The following is a 25,193-nucleotide window of genomic DNA, read 5'->3' as shown; positions in this document are numbered from 1 at the left end:
CATTGGAGGCGTCAGCCAGCACTTCAGACTCATGGTCTCTCTATTTTCCTCCCTCCTTTGCCCTTCTGGATCTCTGGTGCCCTGTGCCCTATTTGGAGAGGCAGTGGAACAGAGTGTCTAGGAGTCCAGGCTTTGTGCACACCAGCTCTGCATTGCCAAAGTGTACACCTTGGTGCATTTCTTAGCCGTTCCATATTTGTTTTGAACTCGTGAGGTAGGCATAAGTATGATAGACCTTCATTTCTCTACTCATGTACTCCCCTGAGGTTTCTTTTCCCCTGTTCTCCACATAGTGATCCATTTCAGAGATTGTTGTGAGGATTATCTGTTAAAAAATCCTTTCCTGGAAGTAGGTGGGGTACACTTCGCAGCACTTGGCTTTGCTCCTCTGCTCTGGGATGAAGTGACATGCTCATCTCCTTTTCTGTTAAACATTGTACTGGACAATGTAGTAATGGAAGAAAAATAAAAAGCGTAACAATTGAAATGAAGAAATAAAACCATTAATATTCACAGAATACATGGTTGTTTATGTAGAAAAGCCAAAAGAATCAATGGATAATCTGTTGGAATTAATATGTGAATTTGGCAATATCTCTGAATATAAATAAGTCCAATATATAAAAATCAGTCATATTTCTATATACCAACAAAAACAAAAAATTTAATAAAGATGCCACTTACAATCAAATACCTAGAAGTAAATCTTAGCAAAAAATGTTTCCTACAGTGTTTTCTATATTAAAAACTAGAAAATGTTATTTAAAAATTAAAGAAGACTTAAATAAGTGGGAAAAAACACACCATGGTAATGGATCAGGAGATACGATATTGTAATGATATCAGTTCTATCCATTTGCAGTTTCAGTGCACTTCAGTATAAATTTTAGGGGGGTTTTTGAGGGAGAAGGTGTGGAGTGAGAAGTGTAGGAGGCATTAAACAGACTTACTCTAAAATTTATATAAAAATGCATTGGGCCAAGAATAGATAAGGCAATCTTAAAGAACGAAGTATCCAGACCAATTATTAAGCTATAGTAATTAAGTCACTGAGTAATGGCACAGTGATGGACTGACCAGTGGAACAGAATAGAGGGTCTAGCAAACAGACCCATCTATATATGGTCACTTGATTTATGACAGATGTGGCAGTGCAGTGCTGTGGAGAAGAAACATCTTTTTAATAAGTGTGCTGGGTTAATCCCCATAAAGATAAAATGAACCTTGGCCCATTATACCATGTACAAAAATAAATGCCAAATGGATTGTAGATCTGAATGTGAGTGTTAAAACAAAACTTTTACAAAACTTTTAACAGGAAAACATTTTCATGATTTTGGGCAAAGACTTAATGAGACACAAAAATGCTCACTGTAAAGGAAAACTTCTGATAAATGAACTCTATTACAACTAAGAAATTTTGTCTATCAAAAGATAACATTGAGATAGTGAAAGGCAAGCTGCAGAGATGGGGAAGACATTTCCAATACAAGTATCAATCAAAGGACTTGAACCCAGAATATCTAAAGAACTCTTAGAAGTGTCTCTTTTTTTTTTTAAGGCAGATATCCTATGAGAAAAATGGGCAAAAGACTTGATCATTTTCTTCAAAAGAGGCTATCCAAAAGATCAATAAATCCATGAAAAGTTACCATAGTTCATCAGTCATCAGGGAAATACAAATTTCACCATGCAGTAGTAATGCTACATGCCTACCAGAATAGGTAAAATGGAATGGCAAGAATGTGGACTAATTGAAACTCAAACATTGTTGGTGGAACTTAAAGTTGATAGGACCATTTTGGAAAACTGTCTGGCATGTCTACTAAAGCTTAACATATCCAAAGAATTATATGCATATATTATCAAACAATGTATACCAGAATATTCATAGCAACATTATTTCTAGTAGCCAAAACCTGAAAGCTACCCAAATGTCCATTACCTGTGGATTGGATGAAAGACTGTAGGATAGTTATGTAATAGAATATGATAGCAATGAGAATCAAAACTGTAACTATATTCAATAAGTGTGATTCTTATAAACATAAGGTTGAGCAGAAGAAGCCAGACATAAGAATATGAACATTTCCATTTACATAAAGTTCAAAGTCAAGTATAACTTGTTTATACTGTTAATAAGTTATCTTGCAGTGGGGTGTAGGCTTGGTGGCACCAAGAAGGGCACATCTGAGGTGCTAGTAATTTCTGATTCTTGATCTAGATGCTGGTGTATGGATGTGTTTTTTTCTGAAAATTCTTTGAGGTGTATATTTAGGATTTGTGTACTTTCTGATGAAATTATTTTTCATTGCAAGTTTAATGAGAAATTGGCTGGTAGTATTGGCCTAGAAGAAATGTAGATTTTAGAATATGGATTCCTTCCTGTTAAGCCTTACTTCTTTTGGTATTTTGGCAATGTACCAGTAAAGTAATCTTGCCAGAAATTAATTTCAGTTAATAAAAGAGGGGTGATTTATGGGTAACTTTATATTATTATGCCATAACTTCCAATTTTAGTACATCTCTTTAGCTGGTTAACTTCACACACCTAACATTGTTCTGTCCAAAAGACCTTTTTGCAATGATGGGGATGTTGTCTGTCTGTGTTGTCCATTATGGTAACCATTAGCCCCACATGGCTACTGAGCACTTGATATATGGCAGGTGTAACTCAGGAACTGAATTTTCAACTTAGATTTAAATAGCCACATGGTAACTATTATATTAAACAGTGCAGATTTAACATTTATATTTTACTTATTAGGGGCATGCTGATTCTTTGGCTGTCTCTTTTCTGTTTTTACTGTGTCTCGATTTAAGCCCACCTAAATGCTGGTATTAGCAATGACATGGAAACTTGGAAGATTGCTTCCTCCCAGGTTACTCTTGAATTGACGAGGAAACAGCTAAATTTATCTGTCTGTATGTATGTTACATATGATTAGGTCTGTCTTTGGATGCACAGAGAGTATATTTATAATGCCATATCTTGGGAAAAGTTATTGAGAAATCACCTTTGTGAACAGGGGTATATTAAAGGTGGCATGATGAATGTTATAATAAAGTTTACTTTAATCTTTATAGATAATATGCTTTAGTACAATATTTTTTTAATATGGCTTCTTTGTAAGTATCTACTATTGAACAAGTGAATACATCTGTTGTACTCCTGGAAAGTTTTATGCTAGTGCCCAATGCATTGTCGTCCCTCTTTCAGAAGCAGGGCCGTCCTGTCTTGGCAGCATGCTAATGCCTGTTCAGGAGACTGCTTGGGAAGAGCTCATTCGCACTGGCCAGATGACACCTTTTGGCACCCAGATTCCTCAGAAACAGGAGAAAAAGCCTAGAAAACTAATGCTCAACGAAGCATCAGGCTTTGAAAAGTATTTGGCAGATCAAGAAAAACTATCTTTTGAAAGGAAGAAGCAAGCTTGTAATAAAAGGGCAGCTAGAAAAACTCCAGCCTTGGTCAATTCTAAGCTGAGCCCAACACTCAATGAAAAGAAACCAAATAGGAGAAGCAAAGTTCTCTCAAAAACAGACAAGCGCTTGAAAAAACACGTCAAGAAACTCCAGAAGAGAGCTCTTCAGTTCCAGGGGAAATTGAGACTGCCGATGGGAAAGAAACCCTTGGAGTCTAACGTGAAGCCAGTGGCAGAAGGAGACTCTGAGGGTGAAGAGTCTGAGTACATACCCACAGGGGAAGAGGAGCAGGAGGAGGCAGCAGGGGCTGATCTGTCAGGAGAAGGCACTGAGTCTGAACTAGGATCTGTGCTCAAGCACTGTAAATGGCAGAAGAAAGGCATAGCACAAGAGGTGGATGACGACTTTTTTTCAAGTTCTGGGGAAGAAGATGAAGCCATCACAGGAGGAAGAGGACGAGGAAGTCGGAAAGTAGTGAGATGCCGAGACGATGGAGATGAAGATTATTATAAGCAACGGTTAAGGTCAGTCTGCAGAGATTATAAACAGATTGCTTGCTTTATTTTAGGCTGTAGGTTTATGAATAAGAGTTCTAGATCCAGCTTAATATATTAGACCCCTGTTTATCCAAAGGTTGGACTTCCTGCAGCCTTAGCCTGCTAGAACCAGCAGAGCCCTGAGTATTCTGTGGAGCTCACCCCAAATGCTTCTACTTCTGAGTCTTCACTCCAGTTTGGAGGCAAGTCTAAGAAGAAAAGCCTAGGGGAAGGGCTGGGGCAAGAGACAATGCAGAAACCTGAAGCAGGAGCTGTGTGCCTTTTACCGAGTGGTTGCCCTGCGACAGAATCAGGAGAAGGAAAAGGTTGGCTTACATAGTGTATATTGGGTGGTTTGTTTTTTTTCTTTTGAGGAAGGAAAGTAATTTTAGAGGACTTTCCTTCAAATAAGAGCTGAAATTTAAGCTTTAACAAACCAAAGAATAAGCTTGCTTTCTTAATTCCTCCCTCCTTGTCTTGAAATAGTAGTTATCTACAGAATTATAAACTGCGTTGTACCAGAAATGTACTTTGTATACACAGCATACCTTTCTTGTTTAGTCATTTTTTTATGCTAGCGACTTACTTTGTCTTTTATTTCCATGACTTTGTCAGTATATGATGCAAGTAAGCTAGAAAGAGAAAAGGGAAGGTGAATGCGTTTGCTCGTGGTCAGTATTGCATGTTGCCACACATTTTCTGTGAGCCAAAAACAGTGTATGCTGCAGGTTTCTCCATTGCTGTGTCTCCAGTCTCACACTTCAGCTTACTAAGAGTGCTAAGAAGCTTACAGGAATAAAGGAATCCATTTAACAGATTATTTTTTAAATATTTTCTCCCAGGACAGCTTTTTCCCAGTCCTCAACAGGTTTTTCTTGTTTCTCAATGTAGGGAGACCTAGTTTATTGCATTTCTTGTAGCTTTCCACTGGCTTTCATGAAGGAAGATTGACCTGATGTTATTTTCTTGTTATTGAGAACTGCTGATCACTTACATCCAGACTGCCATATACATTCCATAACCCTTTAAAGGAGATGCAGCATAGTTCTTTTCAGGAATAATTTGAGGACCTGTGACCTAAATCCAGTTGTCTAGAGCTGTTACACTCACATTGTAGTAGTACCTTACATAGTGATACATAGTTGAAGAGGTTTAAATTTGTCACTTCTCATTGCAACTTTAAAGTTATTTTGCACATCTGAAATTTTTGAGGGATATTGCTCAATACTCTTTTGAACAGTGAGCAGTGTCAGTCTTTATCTTAAACACTGCAGAGAATTAATAAAAGTGTTAAGTTGAACGTATTGATTATAAATGGAGCAATATATTCTTCCCATTAAATTGGGTCAATATTAAGTATATTTTAAATATATCAGAATTTTGATCAAGAGCAATTTATTTTGATTGAATTTTAAATATGGGTATAGTTTAAATTCTAAGTTTTTCTTAATAATGTTACCATTGTAAAACTATTATTTCCAAAGCCATATCATAAGTCAATTTTTTCTAAAGTTATAGTTAAACCTCTAATGAATTTCAAAAATATCAATAACTCTAATTGCCAACAAAATACTATAGCTCTTAAAATTTTATAGCTACAGTTATTAAGGCTATTAAACTGCACATATCCATATTGAAATGCTTATACTACATCTGTGGTACTCTTTGGATTGGGGGATGTTTAAAGAAAAGAAAATGCTCAGAATTGAGAAACGTATTAAGAACTTTTTAGAACTGCCAGTCACTCTATATTTTATTATTTCTTGTTGCTGATCCTTGTAGACGTTGCAGAAGACTTAAGGATTTCTTAGCAATGGTTTGATGATAGATGATCAGAATAAAGCCCCATACAGTTTACAACATAGAAAATGAGTTTTTCCTGATGGTTAGCATTTAGGAATATGTACCCAGGCTAGGCATCTTTTTTGAACTTAAATATGTGTTAGTTAAAGCTGTTAATAATAATGCTCTTCTAAACTCATAGAAGTGAAAGTGAGTGACTCTTAGACATCTTAGCCCCTTATTCTCTCAACTTGAGAGCCATAGATCTTTCATTAGCTCTAGGTTAGTCCTAACTAGGTATCTTTATTTTTAGCTGATGCTCACTGGGAGTTTCCTACCAAGTCTCTACAGCTTAACCTTTTCTGGAACTGGATAATAGCACTTATGATCCTACTTTCTGATTTAGCCCAAGACCTCAGATTAGTCTTTGAAGTTTTAACCATTTCTTAAATTGCCCATGTATTTTGCCTTTCCCACATTTTTATCCTGCTTCTTTCTCTGTACCAAATTGCATTTAGAGACTCTCCTCATTGGTGTTCTCTGATTTTCATATATCTGATAATGTACCAGGATGGGTAAGCCACTTCTTAGAAGTAAATATTCTGTGAGTTCTTAAATGTGAGTGGTATGCAGATCTTACAACATATCCATTGTTTTTTAATTTTAATTTTGTAGTACCAGTTTCCATTAGGGCTCTTAGGAAAGAGGTTTAGCTCTTAAAATATATCGCTGCTTTGGAAAGCTTAGGTCTGGGAGTTCCAGGAGCCAAGTAAAGACTTAATAGAAATAACATACTTTCACTGTTTGTGTCCCTGATGAGCACTTACATGTTGCTTATCTCGTTCAGTTTGTACAGCCAGGACAGCCCAGAGTGGCCTAGAAGACCAAACATTCCATATGTGCACCTTTTCCCTCAAGATGATCAAAGGTCAGCAGTCCTTGCTACCTCTGATGTTGAGTCACTTCCCAGTTGAGATATATCAATGGCCATTGTTTCGTCTTTGCTCTCACTGTGTGAATGTGTGTCTCCGTTCTAGGACTGGCTTCTGGAGTCCCCAGCAAAGAACTTGCAGTCTTTTAGGGGACATGGATACAGATAGGACCTAGCCAGTGTGAAGGGAATAATGAATTCACACTGGGTATTTGGAGAAGACTTTGTGGAGAAGGTTCATCCCAGTACAGGGCCTCATCTGTTGGCTAGTTCAGATATGTTGATATGGACCTTAAGATGCAGGTTAAACACTTGCCACATTTGCCCCCAAACGTCAGGTGCATCATTGGAAAGGAAAATTCTTGTTTTGCTTGGAAACGTTATTTCCTCAGGAGTCTCATTTGGATTGCCTTAGATATTTGTGTGGTGGCTGTGTTCTATAGAGGCCCGGTTCTAAGCTGTCTACCCCAGGACAAGGAGGGCACAAGCCGTTGCCTTATCAGCCAGCTCCCATCTTGGGCAGTGGTAGTCTGTTCAGGGGTAGACGGAGGCCCTGTTTGGGTTCCCTGGGAAAGAGTGCTGCATGTGGCCCATTAGTGATGTCTAAATTGGGTGAGGGTATAGAGAGGCAAAGCAGCAATATTCATGCCAGCTATTTGCCAACCTTGAGATAAAACACAAACAAAAAAATGTCACCAACTCTTGCTTCTTTCCCCAACAGCAGTCAGTACTGTTTGGGTTAGACTTGGGGTGTAGGTCAGATTGCATCTTGAGCGAGAAGATGCATTTCTAAATAAGTTTTGTCTTGGGCTGGCACGACTAGGGTTAGAGTTTATAATTTAACTTAACCCCATATCCTGAAGCTCTTTCTGTTTCCATTTGCCAGCCATTATTGTCTGACCTGCTTACCTAACAGCCTACATTTCCTTTGCAGTGAGAATAGACTAAAGCAAAGGTTGCTAATACACAGACTGGCTCTGTAGAATCACCTGGGAGTCCAGGTGTTGGAGGTGCCGATTCAAGAGATCTAGTGTGGGACTACCAGGCAGTAATTTTAAAAAGCTTTCCTAAGTGATTGTGATGCACTGTCAAGTTTCGGAACCAGTTCATATATGTAAGTCGATTTATACATTTTTTTCTTTTCTGAGGCAGTAGCTTTTGGCAGATTTGGTTGGTACATCAGTTTTTCTAAAATCCTGCAAATTGTGTTTATGTAAGAGAGGACCTGGAGAGGACCTTTGGGTCAGTTCATTTAGTTACATACTGTACATAATAGATCATCTGATTCTTATCAGGGTGTGCTTCAGTATCACCTGAGTAGTATCTTCATGGCTCAGCCTGGAGCATCTGAGGCAGCAGGTCAAGGGTGGGAGGAGCTAGGCATTGCACTTTTCGACTGAGCTCTCACTAATTTTGAGGTGAGGTTGATGGCATTCTTCATTATCATAGGCTTTAATGTTCCCATTTAGTAAACCTTTGAAGTAGATGGGATGTATCGTTGCTAAAGATATTGGGGTTTGAGAATGTAGTGCTTTTTTCTCTAGCCTAAAGTCATCTTGGTATTGCTGCTGGAATATATCTCTACCCTACCCCCACAGCCACCCCCAGTCAGCGAAACACAGAAGAGTTCAGAAACAGACTCTAGTAGACAGTGCCTGAGCCTCCTCAGATTATCTGGTGCTTTGAGCCAAGCAGCTAAGATCGCAGCCTGAAATTGATTCGTTTGTACTTCTGAATTGTTTATAGGCTTCCCTGCCACTCTCCACTATCACTTCTGATGATTCCTTTTTTTGAGTAGTGAAATTATGATAAGATGCAAAAAATTTACACCTCTTCATATTTTTTGTTATTTTCCTACATTTCATTTCAGTCTTTGATCCTATGTATACCTATCTTGGCCCATTCAGGTTGATCAGCTTGTTCATGATCTCACTGTTAAGAAAGAGGTAGAATTGAGACTGGGAGCCAGGACAGGATTATGTAAATGTCAGTTTCCTTCCATTTGTGGAACTATATGGAATATGCAATATCTAGATGTGGCCACAAGGTGGTGCCAAGAATCAGCACATAGTTGCCTCCACCTCCCAGGACTAGAAACCAAACCAAAAACTAATCCAGTTGGATAAGGATTTGGTGTGGATGGGGATAGAATTTGCCTCTTGGTCTGGTGTAATCTGAATCTGTAGTCATGATGCTTGTTGATGTAACTTTTTAAAAACATTTTGACCTTGTAAAGATGTTTCTTCTGCCTTATTTATTTTACATGAATAACTTTTAAGTTAAAAAGGACTGATGACTCCATTCATTATGTAGATCTTACAGGATCTCTTCTAATATTCTGCAGGGCTTAATCATTTGGGAAAACAATGTCTTCATTGTCCTCTTCCTTGAGTATTGGAGCTTCTGTGGCCAAGGGGCAAATTCGATCCTGGTTTGGAGGGTTTGGCTGTGTACAAGCATAATTCCAGAAGAGGAAGGGTGTCAGCATTTTTAGATGCTGATATAGGTCAAACAAAATAGGATAATGTTGAAAAAAGCCTTTTTGATTTGCACATTTGGAGGCCTCAGTGTCCTGAGCAAGGTGGCATCAGTGGGGGATGGGAGAGGTTATATGAGAACAACAATGATAGCTAACATTATTGAATGCTTACCATTTGGCAGTGCTTCATGTTATATGAGTTCATTGGTTTAATCTTCACAAGCCCATAAGAGATAGGAACCTTAGCCCAGAAAGCTGAGGTAATTTGGGGTCTGAAGGTTGTTTGGGTCAGGTGGGAGCCATCTATCATCTTGGTCTGTTATGATAGACTGAGAACATTACCTCAGCAACTGATTTTTTCTTTTACTTGATGGAGACCAACTGCATACTTTCTGCAGGTCTCATTTCTCACTTGAAATTCTACTAAAGGTCGTCATGCTTCCTAGAACCACTCTCCTAGTTGCTCTTTCTCCATTTGATTGTCTTCATGGAGCCTCTCTCTCTTCCTGTTCCCTAGAGTTGCCTCCCTTTGCACTGGGATTGTCTCGTTTGTCTTTCATTTGGATTTTTGTTTGTCCTGGATGAAGATTCAGTACCTTCAGTTTGCACTTAGGCAAAGACCAAAACTGTGAAGCTTGACGTTTTTGACCTTAAAAAAAAATCATTTAATCTCTAAAAATCTGAATTTAGTAAAAATCTAGATTTGATCCAGAAACCTAAATATGATGATTTGAAGATTGTTCTTATCATCAGTTTCTGGGAGTTAATTTCTCAAGAACTAATTTTTTTTTCTTCTTCTAAGAATCTGTTTTAAAGAGAAGAAAAAGTTATTCCCTTAAGGAATTTTCTTAGAGAGTGTCTTAGCTGCTTTTAAATGACGAAGCTAAGACACAAATGAAGACTAATTTTGCTTCGTGCTCTGCACACACCTCACATTCTCAGCTCCAGTGCATAATTGTCTGCATCAGTCTTAATTTACTCTGTGAGATCTGGACTCCTATCTGAGGGTATTTCATCTGCTCAGATGTGCCAATTAAGTCCACCCAGATAGACCATAAAAAGGCAAATAAGAAAAGTAAAACACCGAGTATCTCAATTTAGCAAATTAGACTAATCTGTAAGGGATTCTTAGCTGTCTGAAATAGAAAACCTATTGCACTACCGAAATACAAACTATATTAAATACCCAGCTTGGTGCCTTGAATATATTTTTAAAAATCAAATTGTACTCTTTGTGCTTCTGTTGTAGAATTTCTTTCATGGATATCACAATAAGTAGAGAATGGTCTTCATATTGAAATTTCACCCTTTATTAAGAACGATTTAACTATATGGTGTGCCTTTTCCCTCACAGTCAGTATAGATCTGAACTGCTCCAGATTGGTGGCCCTTCAGAGCAGTAAGCTCAGTTTTGAATTTCAAGCAGCTCAATATGTGACTTCCTTGAATTTTTGGAGAGAGTGTGTTTGTTTTATTACTATATGATCTCAGGTTACTAATATTTGACAATTCACATTAATAGGGGCAGTTTGCATTTTTTTTTTTTTTTGTGGGTTGGTATGAGCAGTGGAGTATATTGGTTTGTCTGATATTAAATGTATCTTATGTGCTTAGTCAGCCCAGATTATCTGCAGTAAAAAGAACTGCTAAACTGATTTTACCGTTATTTGGAAAAGATGGCAGGTGTCCAGTAGAAAGTGAGTTTTGACTGTCCCCGCACAGGTTTGAGGTAGGGAAGAATCGTGTTATTGTACAAAAATGAAAGCAGTCTTTCCCTTCCTTAAGCTTTAGCACTGACTTTTTTTGAGACAAATTTGAGTTAAAGTTTTAGAATTTAGTTTGCTCCTCTAGAATTGTTTTTATCATATATCAGTTAAAGAGGTGATTATTGACTCTTTGGCTGGCACTATGAGAAAAGAAGTAGTATTAGGGAGTTTGAAAAATACTTTTTGAGAGGCAAGATTTTGTAAGCGGTTAGGAGTACAGACTCTGGAGCCCAATAATCTGGGTTTGAATCCTAACATTGGTCTTGGGCAGGCTACTGTACTTCTCCTGGTCTGCCTTTCTTTAACTGTGAAAAAGAGATCAGTAGAAGTATTTGCCTCATAGGGTTGTGAGGATTAAATGAGTTAATACCTGTAAAATACTTAAAACAGTGTCCAGCACACAGTGAGCATCAGTAATTATTAAGTAACTGTTATTATTTAGTATTTGTTTTCTGATCCTAAATTAAGATGTATATGCATAATGTGGATGTATGTATGTGTAATTTCAAAACACAACTTGTCCTGACTAGCTGTTGTTACTCAAGGAGGTGATATTTGGCAAATGGGTTAAAAATCATGGGCCATGGAATCAAAATGCCAAAGTTTCACCTAGTAGCTCTGAGATCTTATACATCTCCTCATCTGTAAAACGAGAATCATAGCAGTACCCTCTTCAAGGGTGATGTGAGGATTACACATGATAGATAATACATCTAAGGTATTTGGCACATGTCAGGCAGTCAGTAAATATTAGCTGTTCTTGTTATTTGCATGTCCACTAAGTAAAACATTTACTACAAAGATTCCATCAAGCCAGTAAGAGGGTCCGTGAGAAGTAGATGGAGTAGCATGAAGAAGACCTTATGAATATTGATATATATGAAAAGGTGACTTCTCTCTAAAGTGAAAGGTGGTTTAACAATTGGTATTAGTATGCATAACCATATCATTAGCTGTTATCAACTTAGTTTTATTGATGTTAGGCTTTTCTTACTTTCCTTACATTTTTTATTAATGTTAAGGTTCCACTTAATGATAAAATATCTATACAGATGTTAAGTACATTATCAACGGTTGTTTGGGAAGAAATAAAAAGTTATATCTCTTTTGAACACACTAGGGGGCACTAGGTATTTGCCCAAGGGACGTTCTTCAAACATCACAGCATGTTCATTGGTTCCAAGTGTGGGTAGGTCAAGATTACACTTTGGTTTCTCACAATTCTCTCTGTTCTAAGGTCATTGTTCCTGATCCTTCTGTCATGCCTTGTAAGGCTTGATTTCCACACTCCTTGGTGTCCTGTGTGTGTAGGTTCTTATGTCACAGTAGACTACAATAATAATCTTGGTCTTGGCTGACAGTAGGAGTGGAGTAGCATGATGGCCCTTAGACTTTGGGGTTGCAGTTAACTCCTGCCTGCTAAAGATTGCAATAGGTGTTTTGACATTTGTTATTTTTATTTACATTTAACCTATAATTAACTAATATTTCTCAATTTTACTTGTTTGTGTAATCTTCTGCCAATAATTATAAGATAGCATCTGACATGTATGTAGTGTAAAAAAAAAGTTTACAAAGGGTTTAATACATATATAATCTCATTTAGTCCTGTAAGAACCTAATATTTGGCTCATTTTGTGGCTGAGGAGACAAATGCAGCAATTGTTAACTGATGTTTCTAAAATTCAGACCTTTCCCTACCAGTTACAGACCTGTAATAACAGCTCTCTGCCTACAACTAGTTTTCACTTCTCAGTGGCTATCTTAAATCTGAATTTTTTACTGGATGCTCTAGTGGCTGCCACTGGCGACTGAGGGACTGACTGTAGGGGTTAGAAAAACCCCCAGTGAGTAATACACTCACTTCATTTTATTTGGTTGCAGCTGTGACAATTACATGTATGGATTAAAGAAGATGAAGGTGGGAACATCAAAAACATTTCCTTTCTGCTAATGTAAATATACTTCAGGGCTAGTTAAACTTCTTTCTTCCTCTGTCAGAAGACTCATTCTTTCATAAAAAGTTTAATCTTTTTGCCCAGCCTTTCCCACCTGGTCCTAAGGAAGCTTGGACCCAAAATCAGGGCTTCTGATTCTTCCCATCAGCCGATATGCAGAACCCAGTTGTAAAGTGAATCCACTGGGAAACCCCCCAAAAAACAGAACTCAGGACTTGAAAATAACTTACAGAATTTTTATATTCAACATAAAAATTTTTTTTTTATAAAAATCGAAATTAAGAATTTCTGCGACTTTGTATTTGCCCTTTGCCATGGCAGATTCTTTGTAGTTAACCTTAACCGTGTTTCTCCAGTGGACATAGCCAGTAGTACCTCAAAGTTGTATCTGTAGGAGGAGTGGGAAATATAGCAGGAAGTAGGCTGTAAATGAGATAGAGTAGAAAGTTTCTTGAACCCATTTCCAAATGACCCACTTTGACCATTTTCAAGCCATGCTTCTCAGTTGCTGATGTTCTACTTGTCCTTAGCTCAAATCAGAACCTCATTCATTCATTCATTCACCATTCATTGAGTGTCTGTGGTGAAATGGGCATTATACTAGTCTCTAGGGATATATAAATGACAAGAGAGTCTCTAATCTCAAGTGGCTCCCAGTTCCGAGAGAGACAGATACAGATTTCAAAAGACGCTAACACTTGATGAGCGTTCTAGTAGAGACATCAGGTGTGCCTGAGGTGCCATGGGGTTGGGAAGGCACCTAGAGGACAATATGTCTAACTGGCTTATCAAGAAGGCTTCCTTCTCTCAAAGCACTGCTTGGGTGGGGGGTCTCAGAGATTCATGGAACGTGTGGATGTGTATATGTTGGTGAGAGGGTGGTTGGAGCCATACAGGAATGCCTAGAGATGAAGAAGCCACAAGATATGACATACAGGGCAGCTAGCTGTGTTTTTCCACTTATGTATGTTGAACATACTCGACATGCTTGAAATTCTGTTTTGAAAATAAATGAACTAGTGGCTGTTGATTTAATTAAATTTAATTAAACAGATTAAATGGTGGCAACTAGATCTCAGGTGTATTGTTAGGATTCCATTGATAAGGTACTCCAATAGGTTACAACTGGAGGAAGTGTTGTACCTGGTGCAGTTCAACTGGTTATATTGTGCCGTGTTGCTAGCAGTCTGGTTCTGAGTCCCAGTTGCTTCTGGTAGATCATTACTGTAATATCAACCCCAGGCTCTACAGCCTGGGCCAGGTTCTCATTCCTGCATGAATGTAGAGGAGCCAGGGAGTGTTTTCTCTGCCTGCATCTGATTGGAATTAAAGTTTATGTTTATTACTAGGTTCTCTTCTAAGTGGCTGCCAGTAGAGTCAACAGCAGGCTATGGTAGTTGTGTGAAGAGTTAGAGACACTGCCAGAAACTCCATGCCTGCTTGGTTTTATGTGGCTGCAGCTGTGACTATTACATGTGTGGATTTTTAAAAATGAGAGGATAGAAAACAGGAAAAATTTCTTTTCCAAAAATGTAAATATTGGATTACTTACTGCCTTCTTCTACTTTTAAAATTAGTTATCTAGCTTATTTGTTGAAATAACAAAATTTAGACATTTTGGAGCCATTTCTGACTTTTACAATTTCAGATCCCTTGGGCCCAGATCTTATTTTTTCCTGCCCACAACCAATTTTAAGTCATTCTGTGTCTATTTTTTTTTGTTACATTGTATAAAAGCCATACTTCAGGACAGTTTATTGTTTACAAATCTATTAGAATTTTTTTTAACTTTTTTTTTTTTTTTAAGTGAGGCAACCCTTGGTTGACCTCACAGATTGCAAGGACCTTGTCAGTTTACAATCCCTTTTTTTTTTATTTTTTACGCCTGCAGCACCTGGTCTTGCTAGGTGGTCTCCCATCCAAGTACTAACCAGGCCCGACCCTGCTTAGCTTCCTAGATCAGACAGGATTGGGCTTGTTCAAGGTAGCATGGTCGTAGACTAGAATTTTTTTAGTTGAGATATTTCAGCAGATACCTTCTGATGGCTAGGTGTCTTTATTCATGGTGATCATGCTATTTGTAATAATTTACTGAGCATTCATTTGATAAACTAGCCCAGTTTTTGTTCAAATATACATGTTCAGAGAGTTCTGTCAAACTTTGTGGTGCATTGCATTTTCACATGTAATTTTACTAGACTATCTATTGCCTTCTTTTCCTCCTCTGTAAGTGAACACAGTAATAGTTCCTGCCTCAGGATTGTGTGAGGATTTCACACATATAGGTAGGATTATTTATAGTACATTAATCAATTTAGCACTTATTCTAGGTTCGTGCTAAGGAGAGCTTTACAGGTGACACCTCATTTAATCCTTCCCAAAATCCAGTTAAGTATATGCTGTTGTTCTCCCTATCTCACAGTTGAGGAAACTTACACGCTAAAGAGGTTAAATTACTTGCCTTGGGTTAAGGAGCTAATAAATGGCAGTCAGGATTTGATTCCACACCACTTGAGTCCAGGCTTTTATGCTTGGGCTGTGCTTACATATGTCAAACCCAGTTTATTCATAGCATAGAATCCCCCTTTATATCTGCTGGCAAAATGGATCGCCCAGCCTGTCAGGCTGTAGGACAAGCAGCCTAAATAGAGCATAAGACCCTTGATGGCATCTAGGATGGGAAAGGCAACTTTTTCTCTCAGAATTCAAATGAATCTGGCTTTCCTTTACCTCCCCAGTGTGCCACGTTGTTCTTGTCAATCAGCACTCAGTGCTGCTCTGCTTAAGTGGGCACTAGTTAGATGGTCAGGTCTATTTTTGCTACAAGTCATGTGAGGAATTGCTGCTTTGTATACCAGAGCAATCTCTTAGCCTGAGACACATATGCAGGTTTTATAACTGGTATTTTCCGTCTTTAATATGTACTGGGATGATTTGTCTTCACAATGATACAAATACTTGTAGGTGATAATGATTTTTCCCCACCACTGTTAGTCATCCTTTAGCCAAACTGAATAAATGTTTGTCTTTTTCATCTTTCTTTATGAAGCGGAAGACACTGAAATGCAATCATTTATGTAGTGGCTTATGTGGTTTCCTAGATGCTGTGTGTTCTGTGGTGACATGATGCCTGTTTATTTTAGGAGGGAGGGAGAAGGAAGAAGCCGAAACCCTGTTGATGCAGCGATGCGGTGGGAAATTTAACAGCCACAAGGATTTACTGGCTAAGTCTAAGGAAATAGCTACTATCTGTCAATGAAGTTTAGTATGTGATCCTGTCATATGTAAAATATTTAATGACCTGTTGTGCCAAACTTCAAAAGCCAGAATCTTCTGGTGGTTTTGCTTTTCTTCCTGTAATCTTATCTTTGAGTAGTTGCAAAATGAAGTATTTTTAAGTGGCTGTGCTAGTTTTTTTATTTTTCTCAAATTTTTATTGTCCACAGATACGCTAAATACAGGTATCTTTTGTTATACAGATGTTTGGTTCTGAGCTCTTCATAGTAAGAGTTTGGATATTGAGGAATTTCTCATCTGAAATTTCTTGCTTGCTAAATTTCAGATAGTAGCAAGAATTCAGATACGTATATATGTACACATACACATATACATACATATGCACACATCAGGAAAATGTGTATACATCATTTTGATTTCTAAGTTTCAGTAGTTAGGGATACTTACATGCCAGTGTTTCTCAGCCTTGGCATTATTGACATTTGAGACCAGATAACATTTTATTATGGAGGACTGTCTTGTACATGATAGGATGCTTAGCAGCAACCCTGGCCTTCACCTGCTAGATACTAGTAGTATATCTCCCCTCCCCCAGCAGTTATAACAATCAATTATGTTATGACGTTGTCAGATTACCCTGGGGTAGGGGTGAGGGAGAATAGAAGATGGCCAGTTTGCCCCTGGTTGAGAACTTTTGCTGTATGCTATTGCACGTAACTAAATTTGTAGGTAGTTGGAAACTCAGAAGAATAGCAAAGACTGTTACAGCCACCTAGAGGTACCTCATTTCGTCAATTGCATGGAGATGATTTTTAAGGAAGAAAAATAAAAAAAGAGGAAGAGATTGCCTTTAGAAGTTAAACACAAAAAGGTCATTAATTTTTTTACATAAAAAGACTATCACATATTAAACCTTATAGTTATATGATAGCTATTTCCTTAGATTTGGCCCTATTCTGCCTCTTCCATTTGCCATCCTCTGGAAATTACCAACAGTGCTTATTTATAGGTTCTTTTAGTACACTGAGAAGCAGTTTCAAGTCACCAACTAGTTCTTCCTTACTGGTTATGATTAAACTTCAGCTAACTCTTCATTTTGTTACTTTGAAGAGTTGAAATTTTTAGCAAGGCAAGAATTTATCAGAAGATGTGCTTCAAGGTCCTCCATCAGCTCCTTGGATGGAGTTGCCTGTCACTCTGTGTTTGGCCTCTGTGCTGCTTCGGTAATTAATACTGGAAAACATACCATTCCTCTAACTAGGCAGTGTGTGCAATATTATCCTTCCATTTTCTCCTTTGCTTTCTCTCACACATTACTATTCTTGCATAATGAGTGGCAGATAAATGCCTTCTTATATATTGCTGTTCTCATTCCCTTCTTTTGAGCTTGTATTTCAAAGGTATTTCCACCATTTTGTGAAATTCAGCATGCACACTGAAAAAAGTCATCCTTTTATTTTGGAAGTGAATAGAATATAAGGCTATTGACTTTTTTCTTTTTTTCTTTTTTTTAAACTCATGACACCAGTGTCTATTATAGTTATATAGATGCAGAATTAGTCTGACTAAATGGCTCTACCTTTCCAACAACCTTGGTGTATTACTAAGACTTTCAGATCTTTAGACTTTTTTTCTGTTATACATTTGTGACATAAGCCTTCAGAAATATAAATGTATATTTTATTTTGTATCTGAAAAAGCATCATATTATTAAATTTATAACAGGTTTTATTTAGTGAATACATTTTTTTTCTCACTGATATAATTATCACTGCTTTTATGTTGTTGATGCCCTCCCCCCCAATTAAGTTATCAATATGTGAATCTAATATATAGTAATTTTGACAAAAAAATTTGCTTTGTGTTCAAGATACTGTGCTGTTTATACTATGACTATCATATCTTTAGCACAGAAATAGTAATTATAAATAAGATATATTTTTTGTTATATTGCCATTTTGGAGATACTTAGTTAAATTGAAATTTTCATTGAATCTTTTCTAGAATTAAGTTCATATATCTTAGAAACTTAGCAGAGAAAATTTTCCTTAGGGCATGCCAGAAGAGAAGCAAGTAGTTTTGATAATGAAATGGGGCCTTACAAAAATATTTCTAGCACAGCTATAATAATTCAAATAAGAACAACTGAAATGAAAAAGAAGGAAAAGAGAATTGTTTTTCTTCTTTGAATATCAGTGTTTTGGGTAATGTTGACAGCAGAAAGCTGAAAGACCATTCTAATTTGCCTGTTTTTTCCTGTACATCATCTAGAACTTTCTATTTTAATCTGTCTTGTAACCAAAATAATAGAAATATGATTTTTATTTTCATGGTAGGAGATGGAATAAACTGAGACTGCAGGACAAAGAGAAGTGTCTGAAGCTCGAAGATGATTCTGAGGAAAGTGATGCTGAATTTAATGAAGGTTTTAAAATTCCAGGTTTTCTGTTCAAAAAGCTCTTTAAGTACGTGCCATGTATTCTTTCCTTTATATCTGTGTTCTTTCCTTTGTATCTATCATCAAGCCATTGTGTACAAATTAATATTTTAGGAATTACACAGTAGTTACCTGTGGACCCTTAAGGTACTTGCAGCAATTTATTGCAAATACAGATACTGTCAAATAAAATTTTAGCCACACGCTGTTCATTAAAATTAGATGATAATAAATTGACTAAAATGTGCATTGGGTATATTTGTAAACTGGTGAATCTATAATAGACCTGTCTCAGCAGACTAAAAGCAACACATTTAAAAGCCATCTACATTGAGTTTTTTTTTTGTTCTTAATAATTTCAAGGAACCAAACTTCTCATTTTTTAGGTTAAGAAAAGTTGTATATTAAAATCAATATTGAGGAGTTTTTTTTTACTTCTTTGTGGAAATAAAAAACTGTCGAGATTATTTTCTGAGTGCCCTGTGTTATACCTAAGAGTATAATACTTTGAGCCGACCAAATGTGCATCTGAATATTTTATCCAGATGTTGTTCTAATATCAAAAGAGAAGATATAGGCAAACACCTTCAGGATTAAGCTGCTATTTGAAACTGACTTTGTTTCATATGTGAGGTGGCCCAATGTTATAGATAACCAGATGCTGTGTGATAGATGCATGCCTATTAGCCTACAAGGCCCAGGCAAGTCTCCCATGATGAATGTAAATACTGAGGCACATTTTCAATCTCATCACTCCTGGGACTTACTTAACAAGGTACTTTAGGGAGGCTTCCTCAATGCGTATAGGAAGTTAAACCATTAAATAACTTCTTTTTGTCTCTCGTATCATCACTTGAGTGCAGGATGCAAATTTCTTTGAGATGGTTATGTTTAATCTCCTTCATAGATTCAGCTGTTGGCATGCCTTTAACTTGCACAAGAAGTCTATTTAAAAATAGCATGTTTTTTATATTTCCTCTCAAAGAGCTTTTATACTAGTTTTAATTTTTCTCAGAGTTGGGGGGAAAAGGTCAGGGAGTAGTTATTTTATTCCACTAAACATACAGGAAAGCTAAGTCCTAAACATATAGGAAAGCTAAATCTTGATTGGGTTGCCATAACTGGACAGAGGAACTGTAAAGAAATTCATATCTGAATCTCTCCAGTAATTTTTGTAGATATTTTATAGTTTGGAGTGGTGGCTCTTTTGTTTATTGCTTTTCCCAAATGAAAATTAACTACGAAAAGGTAAATAAAGACAACATTTATTGGCAACTCTTTTAATCTTCTCTAAAGTGATTGCTTATTAAGAAACAGGCAAAATAATATCAGTGTTGTACTAGCAAAAGCAATACCCAAATTATAGATTAAATTGATTTATCAAAAACAGGATACTTCTACATGTGTAATAAGTGATTTGGCAAATATCCTCAAGACTCAAGTTGAATGTATATTTTTTTTTAAATGTGAGATTTTCTAGCAAAGAACTTTCATAGTTACAACCAGACTTTGCTTACTAAAAGTATATATGATTCAGTGTATTGACTATTAACCTTATTGTAGTTAATGTAAACACATTTTTTTTTTTAATTTATCTTAATCGCACATTCCTGGAAAGTATTTTGTTTTCATCTTTTATCTCTCAAAAATTGGATTTTAAACATTTCATAAATGTTATAAAACTTATGTTTCTTTTCTTCTACTATATATATGTAAATAATAGGATTGATAGTCTCCATTTTTCTTTTATGATTAAGTTTTTGCCAGGCCAATTTAATTTTAAGCTGTAGTTATATTTTTTACTATATTTACCGCACTCTGTGGAATTAAATTAACAGGATATTGTTGTACACAAGGGAGTCAGAAGGTACAATTATCCATTTAAGTGCTATTTTCTACAAGATCATGTTTAACTTTTAAAATTCCCTTTTGAAAGTATGCCCAGCAAATGCATTCATCTGTATAATTTAGCAATCAAATGACAGAGTTCACTCCTTTGACCTTACTTTTAGCCACACTAGTAAATGCAGTCTTGGGTTAGTGTGACAATGCCAAGATATACCAATTATCTGTGGTTATTTTGTGATGCTTTAGTCTCAAGGGGAAAGCAAAGTATACTGATTTCTTTAATATTATACAAGTTTATAAAAATCTTTAAATTTTCCTAAAGTATAATTTTTATATGCTTTTCAAAGGTTTTGAAAACTGAATTCAATAACCTGCTTTCGTTTAAAGTATATAATTGTTTTAGTGTTTATTATTAGGAAATTAAGGCAACAAAACTTGTCAGTTAGTGGCACTGCTGGACTAGAACCCAGACTCCCTAAATCCTCATCCAGCCTACCAGCCAGTGTGCTGGTGCAGTCCGAGGGCCTTTATGGAAAGAAAGAGCCTCTTTTTGCTATCTTTGTACAATGTCCCCAGTTGTTTGGGGAGATTTCCATGTAGTGATGTTACTTAAGAGACTGCCTAGTAGATATTTTTTCTTAAGTCATTTCTTCAGGTTAATCATCATCTTATAAACACATAATCATATGCTATTTGAGCACCCTTGGAGATTACATTTCTAGACAAGATAACACGTAGCACACTGTTACTGCCTCTCCTGGGTTACATAGAATTCAGATATCTTAACTCCCTCCCAAATTCCTTTTGGGATACCATACTGGTCACCATTTCTTATTTCTTTCATGATTTCTCCATTGCTCCTCTCCAGATTCTTCTCACTTTACGTTGATTGGCCCCAAACAAAGAGAGGTGTTGGATGGAGGCAGTGCAGAGTAGTTAAATACTAAATGAACTTTGGGAACTTTTGGTCCCTGCTCTTTCCAGAGGAGCTGTTTCCAGAGTTGTTCTGTACTTCAGTAAAACGAGGTCCACTAACTAAAATTTAGCAATTCTGGAAACTGTACAGTAGTCCTCCCTTATCCTAGGGGGATATATTCCGGGACCCCCAGTAGATACCTGAAACCATGGATGGTACCAAACTTTCACTTTCTCATTTAAGGGAATCACATACTGCTTCTCTTTGACATATTTGAATTGCCAGCATGAGTACTCTTGTGCTTTGGGGCCATTATTGAGTAAAGGAAGGGTTATTTGAACACAAGTACTGTAATACAGTGAATTTGATAACTGAGAGAACTACTGAGTAAAAGGTAGGGAGTGTATACAGTGTGGATACGCTGGACAAAGGGATGATCCACATCCTAGGTAAGACGGACTAGGAAGGCTCAAAATTTCATCACACTACTCAGAATATGATGTGCAATTTAAAACTTATAGATTGTTTATATCTGGGACTTTCCATTGAATATTTTCAGACTGTGGTTGACTGCAAGTAATTGAAACTGCGGAAAGCGAAACTACTGATAAGGGGAGACTACCATACATCATTTTTTGGAGAGTTTTTCGAATACGTCTTTTTCCAAAGCTGAGATTAGTCTAGTGTAGCCAGTTCAGAACCAGCTTTGATTTTACATCTGGATTTCTCATCTTCAGCCCAACTGATATTTTGGGCTGGATTATTCTTCGTTGTAGGGACTATTCCTGTGCATTGTGGGATGTAGATTAGCATCTCTGGCCTCTACCACTAGATGACAATAGTACTTTTCCCAGTTGTAACAACAGTAGGTATTGGCAGATGTCTTCTAGGGAGCAAAATAACCCCCTGAGTAGTTCTTCCAATCTTCACCATTGGTCAGGATTATCTCTAAAGTGGTTTGGAATCAGAGGTTCTGGATTTCACTTTTGGTTATTTTTTTCTAGCAGTGTGACCCTTGGCAAATTACTTAACCTCTCTGTGCCTGTATTTTCTAACTACCAGATGGGCTGATCATCTCCCTGCAGGGTGGTTTTGAGGCTGTATCCAAACTGCCTGGCCTGGTGCCTCCCTGGCAGTAGGCTTCTTAAGTGGTAGCCTTTATTCTCTGGTCATATACCACGTGTTAATAGAACCTTTTCTTCTTCTCAAATTAAATGATCTTTCTACTATACTTACTGTATTTTGAATTTTAATCATCTTGTCTAGTGTTTGTATTCAAAGTGTATATTATAATTAGCAAGCTTAGTAAGCAGCAAAATTCTCAAAGTTTTTTTTATATGGTAGATAATAATGCAACAGCTAGAGTTAGACTTTTGGAATTGATTGCAAAATACTGGGGAAAGTTAATTATGACATTTATTGAGAAAAGATTAAATAAAACTAGTTCAACAAGGACTGAACTTCATAATGAGATTTTAGGTTAGAAATACCATGTACCAAATAGATGGTAAACATTTGGGCAATAAAACCATAACCACTTTGTTTTTAAGGTGGGAGGATCATGAGTCTTGGTATTTTCTTTGAAAAAAAAAATCCTTTGATTTCGTTGTCTTTTAACTTAAGTGTTTTCTGCTTTAGATTTTTTTTTATATTGGCATATAATCTTTATACCATTCAATGATGTTAAATCTTTATTTCACTCTCAAAAATTCTTTTTGTATTACTCCCTTTTAAAACTTCATTTTTAGATTATAGATTAAACATGCCATTGATGGAGAAAGGAAAATGCCAACTTCTTTTTTTTTTTTTATAGAGGGTACTATGTTATTTCTCTTTGACCTGTACCATTTATTTAAAATTTTAATAATTCTGATATTTTTGTATCTATGAAAAATCCCTGAATCAAGTTCTTCTTTAAAATATTAAAAAGCCCTTTATGTTGTTGAGTCTTTAAACTACTTTTTTGCATCTGTTAATAATATGGCAGAATCATCTGTTATGTGCTATTTTTGTGAGCAGCCCTATTATTCAGAACTGTTTAGGGCCTTAAAATATAATTTAATTTTTTCTATAAAAAGACAATATGATTATCAAATGACTTTTCAACAGTATATGCTGTAAGTGGTGGTATTCTCTGTCCTGCTTTTTGATGCTAGTCATGCCCCCTTTTTAATAGAGAAATTATTGGAACTTAAAAAACAAAATATTTGAGATTTTTTTCCAGAAAGACACTAAATAAAAGATAATAAGTTTATGCTTGTTTACCAAGCTGTTTTTAATGTTGAAAAAGAAATGAAATAGTCCCTAATTACCCCATCTATCAGTTTAATTAGAAATGTGTTAACATTCTGTAAAAAAAAAAAAAAATTGTGATTTTATGCCTAGGTAATCAAAAATGTATGACTTTATAAATATAATACTCATGTAAAACACACATCCGGCATGTTTCTCTGACTGGTACTAGAACCAAACCAAATGATTAATTCATAAGTACTTTCTGTTATGATCTGTTTTATCCACCGTTTGCCATTTTCTTTTTCTTGTTGGTATTTGTTGTTGTAGGTACCAGCAGACAGGTGTTAGGTGGCTATGGGAATTGCACTGCCAGCAGGCAGGAGGAATTCTGGGAGACGAAATGGGATTGGGCAAGACCATCCAGATAATTGCCTTCTTGGCAGGTCTGAGCTACAGCAAGATCAGGACTCGTGGTTCAAATTACAGGCAAGTGCTCCTCTGTAGACTGTCAGTCTGTGGAGCTCAATTAATATTTCATCAGATGTATTGCTGTGGAGGAGGGTCTTGTGAATTATTGATGACATTTCAATTACAATATTCCTTTAATTCTTTTAGTGGGGGACATCAAAGGAAAATTTTTACGAGACAATGGAGCTGTAGGGCAGGAGAATTAAACATGTAACACTTTTAATGAATTCCAGGCATTGATGCTTCATTTTGCAGATGAGCCCCACTAGATATTTTGGGTCAATACAGTGTCTAAGGTTAGCGTCTACAAATGGATTGTTTACAAACTCAATTATGTTAATATCAATAGTTTACACAATATGGAATTTTAAATTAGACATAATACTTTTAGTTCCATTTATTAAATTTTATATTAAAATATTTGTTCTGGCAGGAGACCAGGTGAGTATTACAGTAAATACAAAGTCTATTCATGGGGAAAGTTGGAGCTTAGGAGAAGCCATTCTCCTGAATTTCTTGTATAATCAGTATGCATAAACATTTATAGATAGAGCTTTTTTTAAATGAAATTACTTGTCTGTTCACTATGCCTTCCACTCCCTCTCCTAATCTTTAAGATTTTTATGTAAATTCTAAGCCAAAGCCTGAATGACTAAAATTATAGAAAACTATGTTTAGATTTTAATTTTTCTTCTCTTTAGCAATTTAAACTGTTAAAGCTTTAGTACTCTGAAAGTACTTAACCTCTGAAAGCATTTAAACTGTGTTAATTCAATATGATAGGACTGAAATGCTTTATTTTGAAATCAGGACAGTGACTGTTTCCATATTTAAGCTATAATTTTTCTTTATGTAAATCACTATTGGTAAAAATAATGCTAGGTAAATTATGCAGACTATTTAATCTTGAACCCAGTTAATCTGAGAGCTTTTTAGATTCCAATAGGTGTTTCTAATGAATAACAGCAAGATGTTTACCAGATAATTGTTCCTTAGGAACTTTCTACACTCACTAGATATGATTTGGAGACACCTTTAAAATGGTACCTGTGTGCCTGAAGCCAGTGACTACTGAGGTTCCTATGCTACTTTCTGGTTGATCGGCAGAGAAATTCTTAGTAGAGAGTCAATTACGAATCATAAACTATTGAGTGAAGAACTTTTTTCCAATATT

General features: G+C 36.4%; 1 protein-coding gene and 1 pseudogene across 7 annotated transcripts in view; one reads left to right on the top strand and one right to left on the bottom strand.

Moving 5' to 3' along the window:
• The window catches only part of ERCC6 (ERCC excision repair 6, chromatin remodeling factor), a 72,388-nt gene that overhangs the window by 10,229 nt on the left and 36,966 nt on the right, over positions 1 to 25,193 (top strand). For 3 of the 7 annotated variants that reach the window (XM_039872356.1, XM_039872357.1, XM_039872355.1), the window contains exons 5-7: positions 3,221 to 3,950; positions 18,452 to 18,580; positions 23,879 to 24,037. In XM_039872356.1, the coding sequence (XP_039728290.1) occupies positions 3,221 to 3,950; positions 18,452 to 18,580; positions 23,879 to 24,037 (1,018 nt within the window). The remainder of the gene's footprint in view (positions 1 to 3,220; positions 3,951 to 18,451; positions 18,581 to 23,878; positions 24,038 to 25,193) is intronic. The other 4 variants (XM_039872360.1, XM_039872359.1, XM_039872358.1 and 1 more) reach the window with 3 other exon arrangements.
• LOC120610127 (uncharacterized) lies at positions 14,761 to 14,879 on the bottom strand (annotated as a pseudogene).

This window comes from Pteropus medius, unplaced genomic scaffold (assembly GCF_902729225.1).
Source record: "Pteropus medius unplaced genomic scaffold, Ma_sr-lr_union100, whole genome shotgun sequence".
Classification (NCBI taxonomy): Eukaryota; Metazoa; Chordata; class Mammalia; order Chiroptera; family Pteropodidae; genus Pteropus; species Pteropus medius.
The sequence above is the reverse complement of the archived record's forward strand: the minus strand, read 5'-3'. Positions and strand labels throughout refer to the sequence as shown.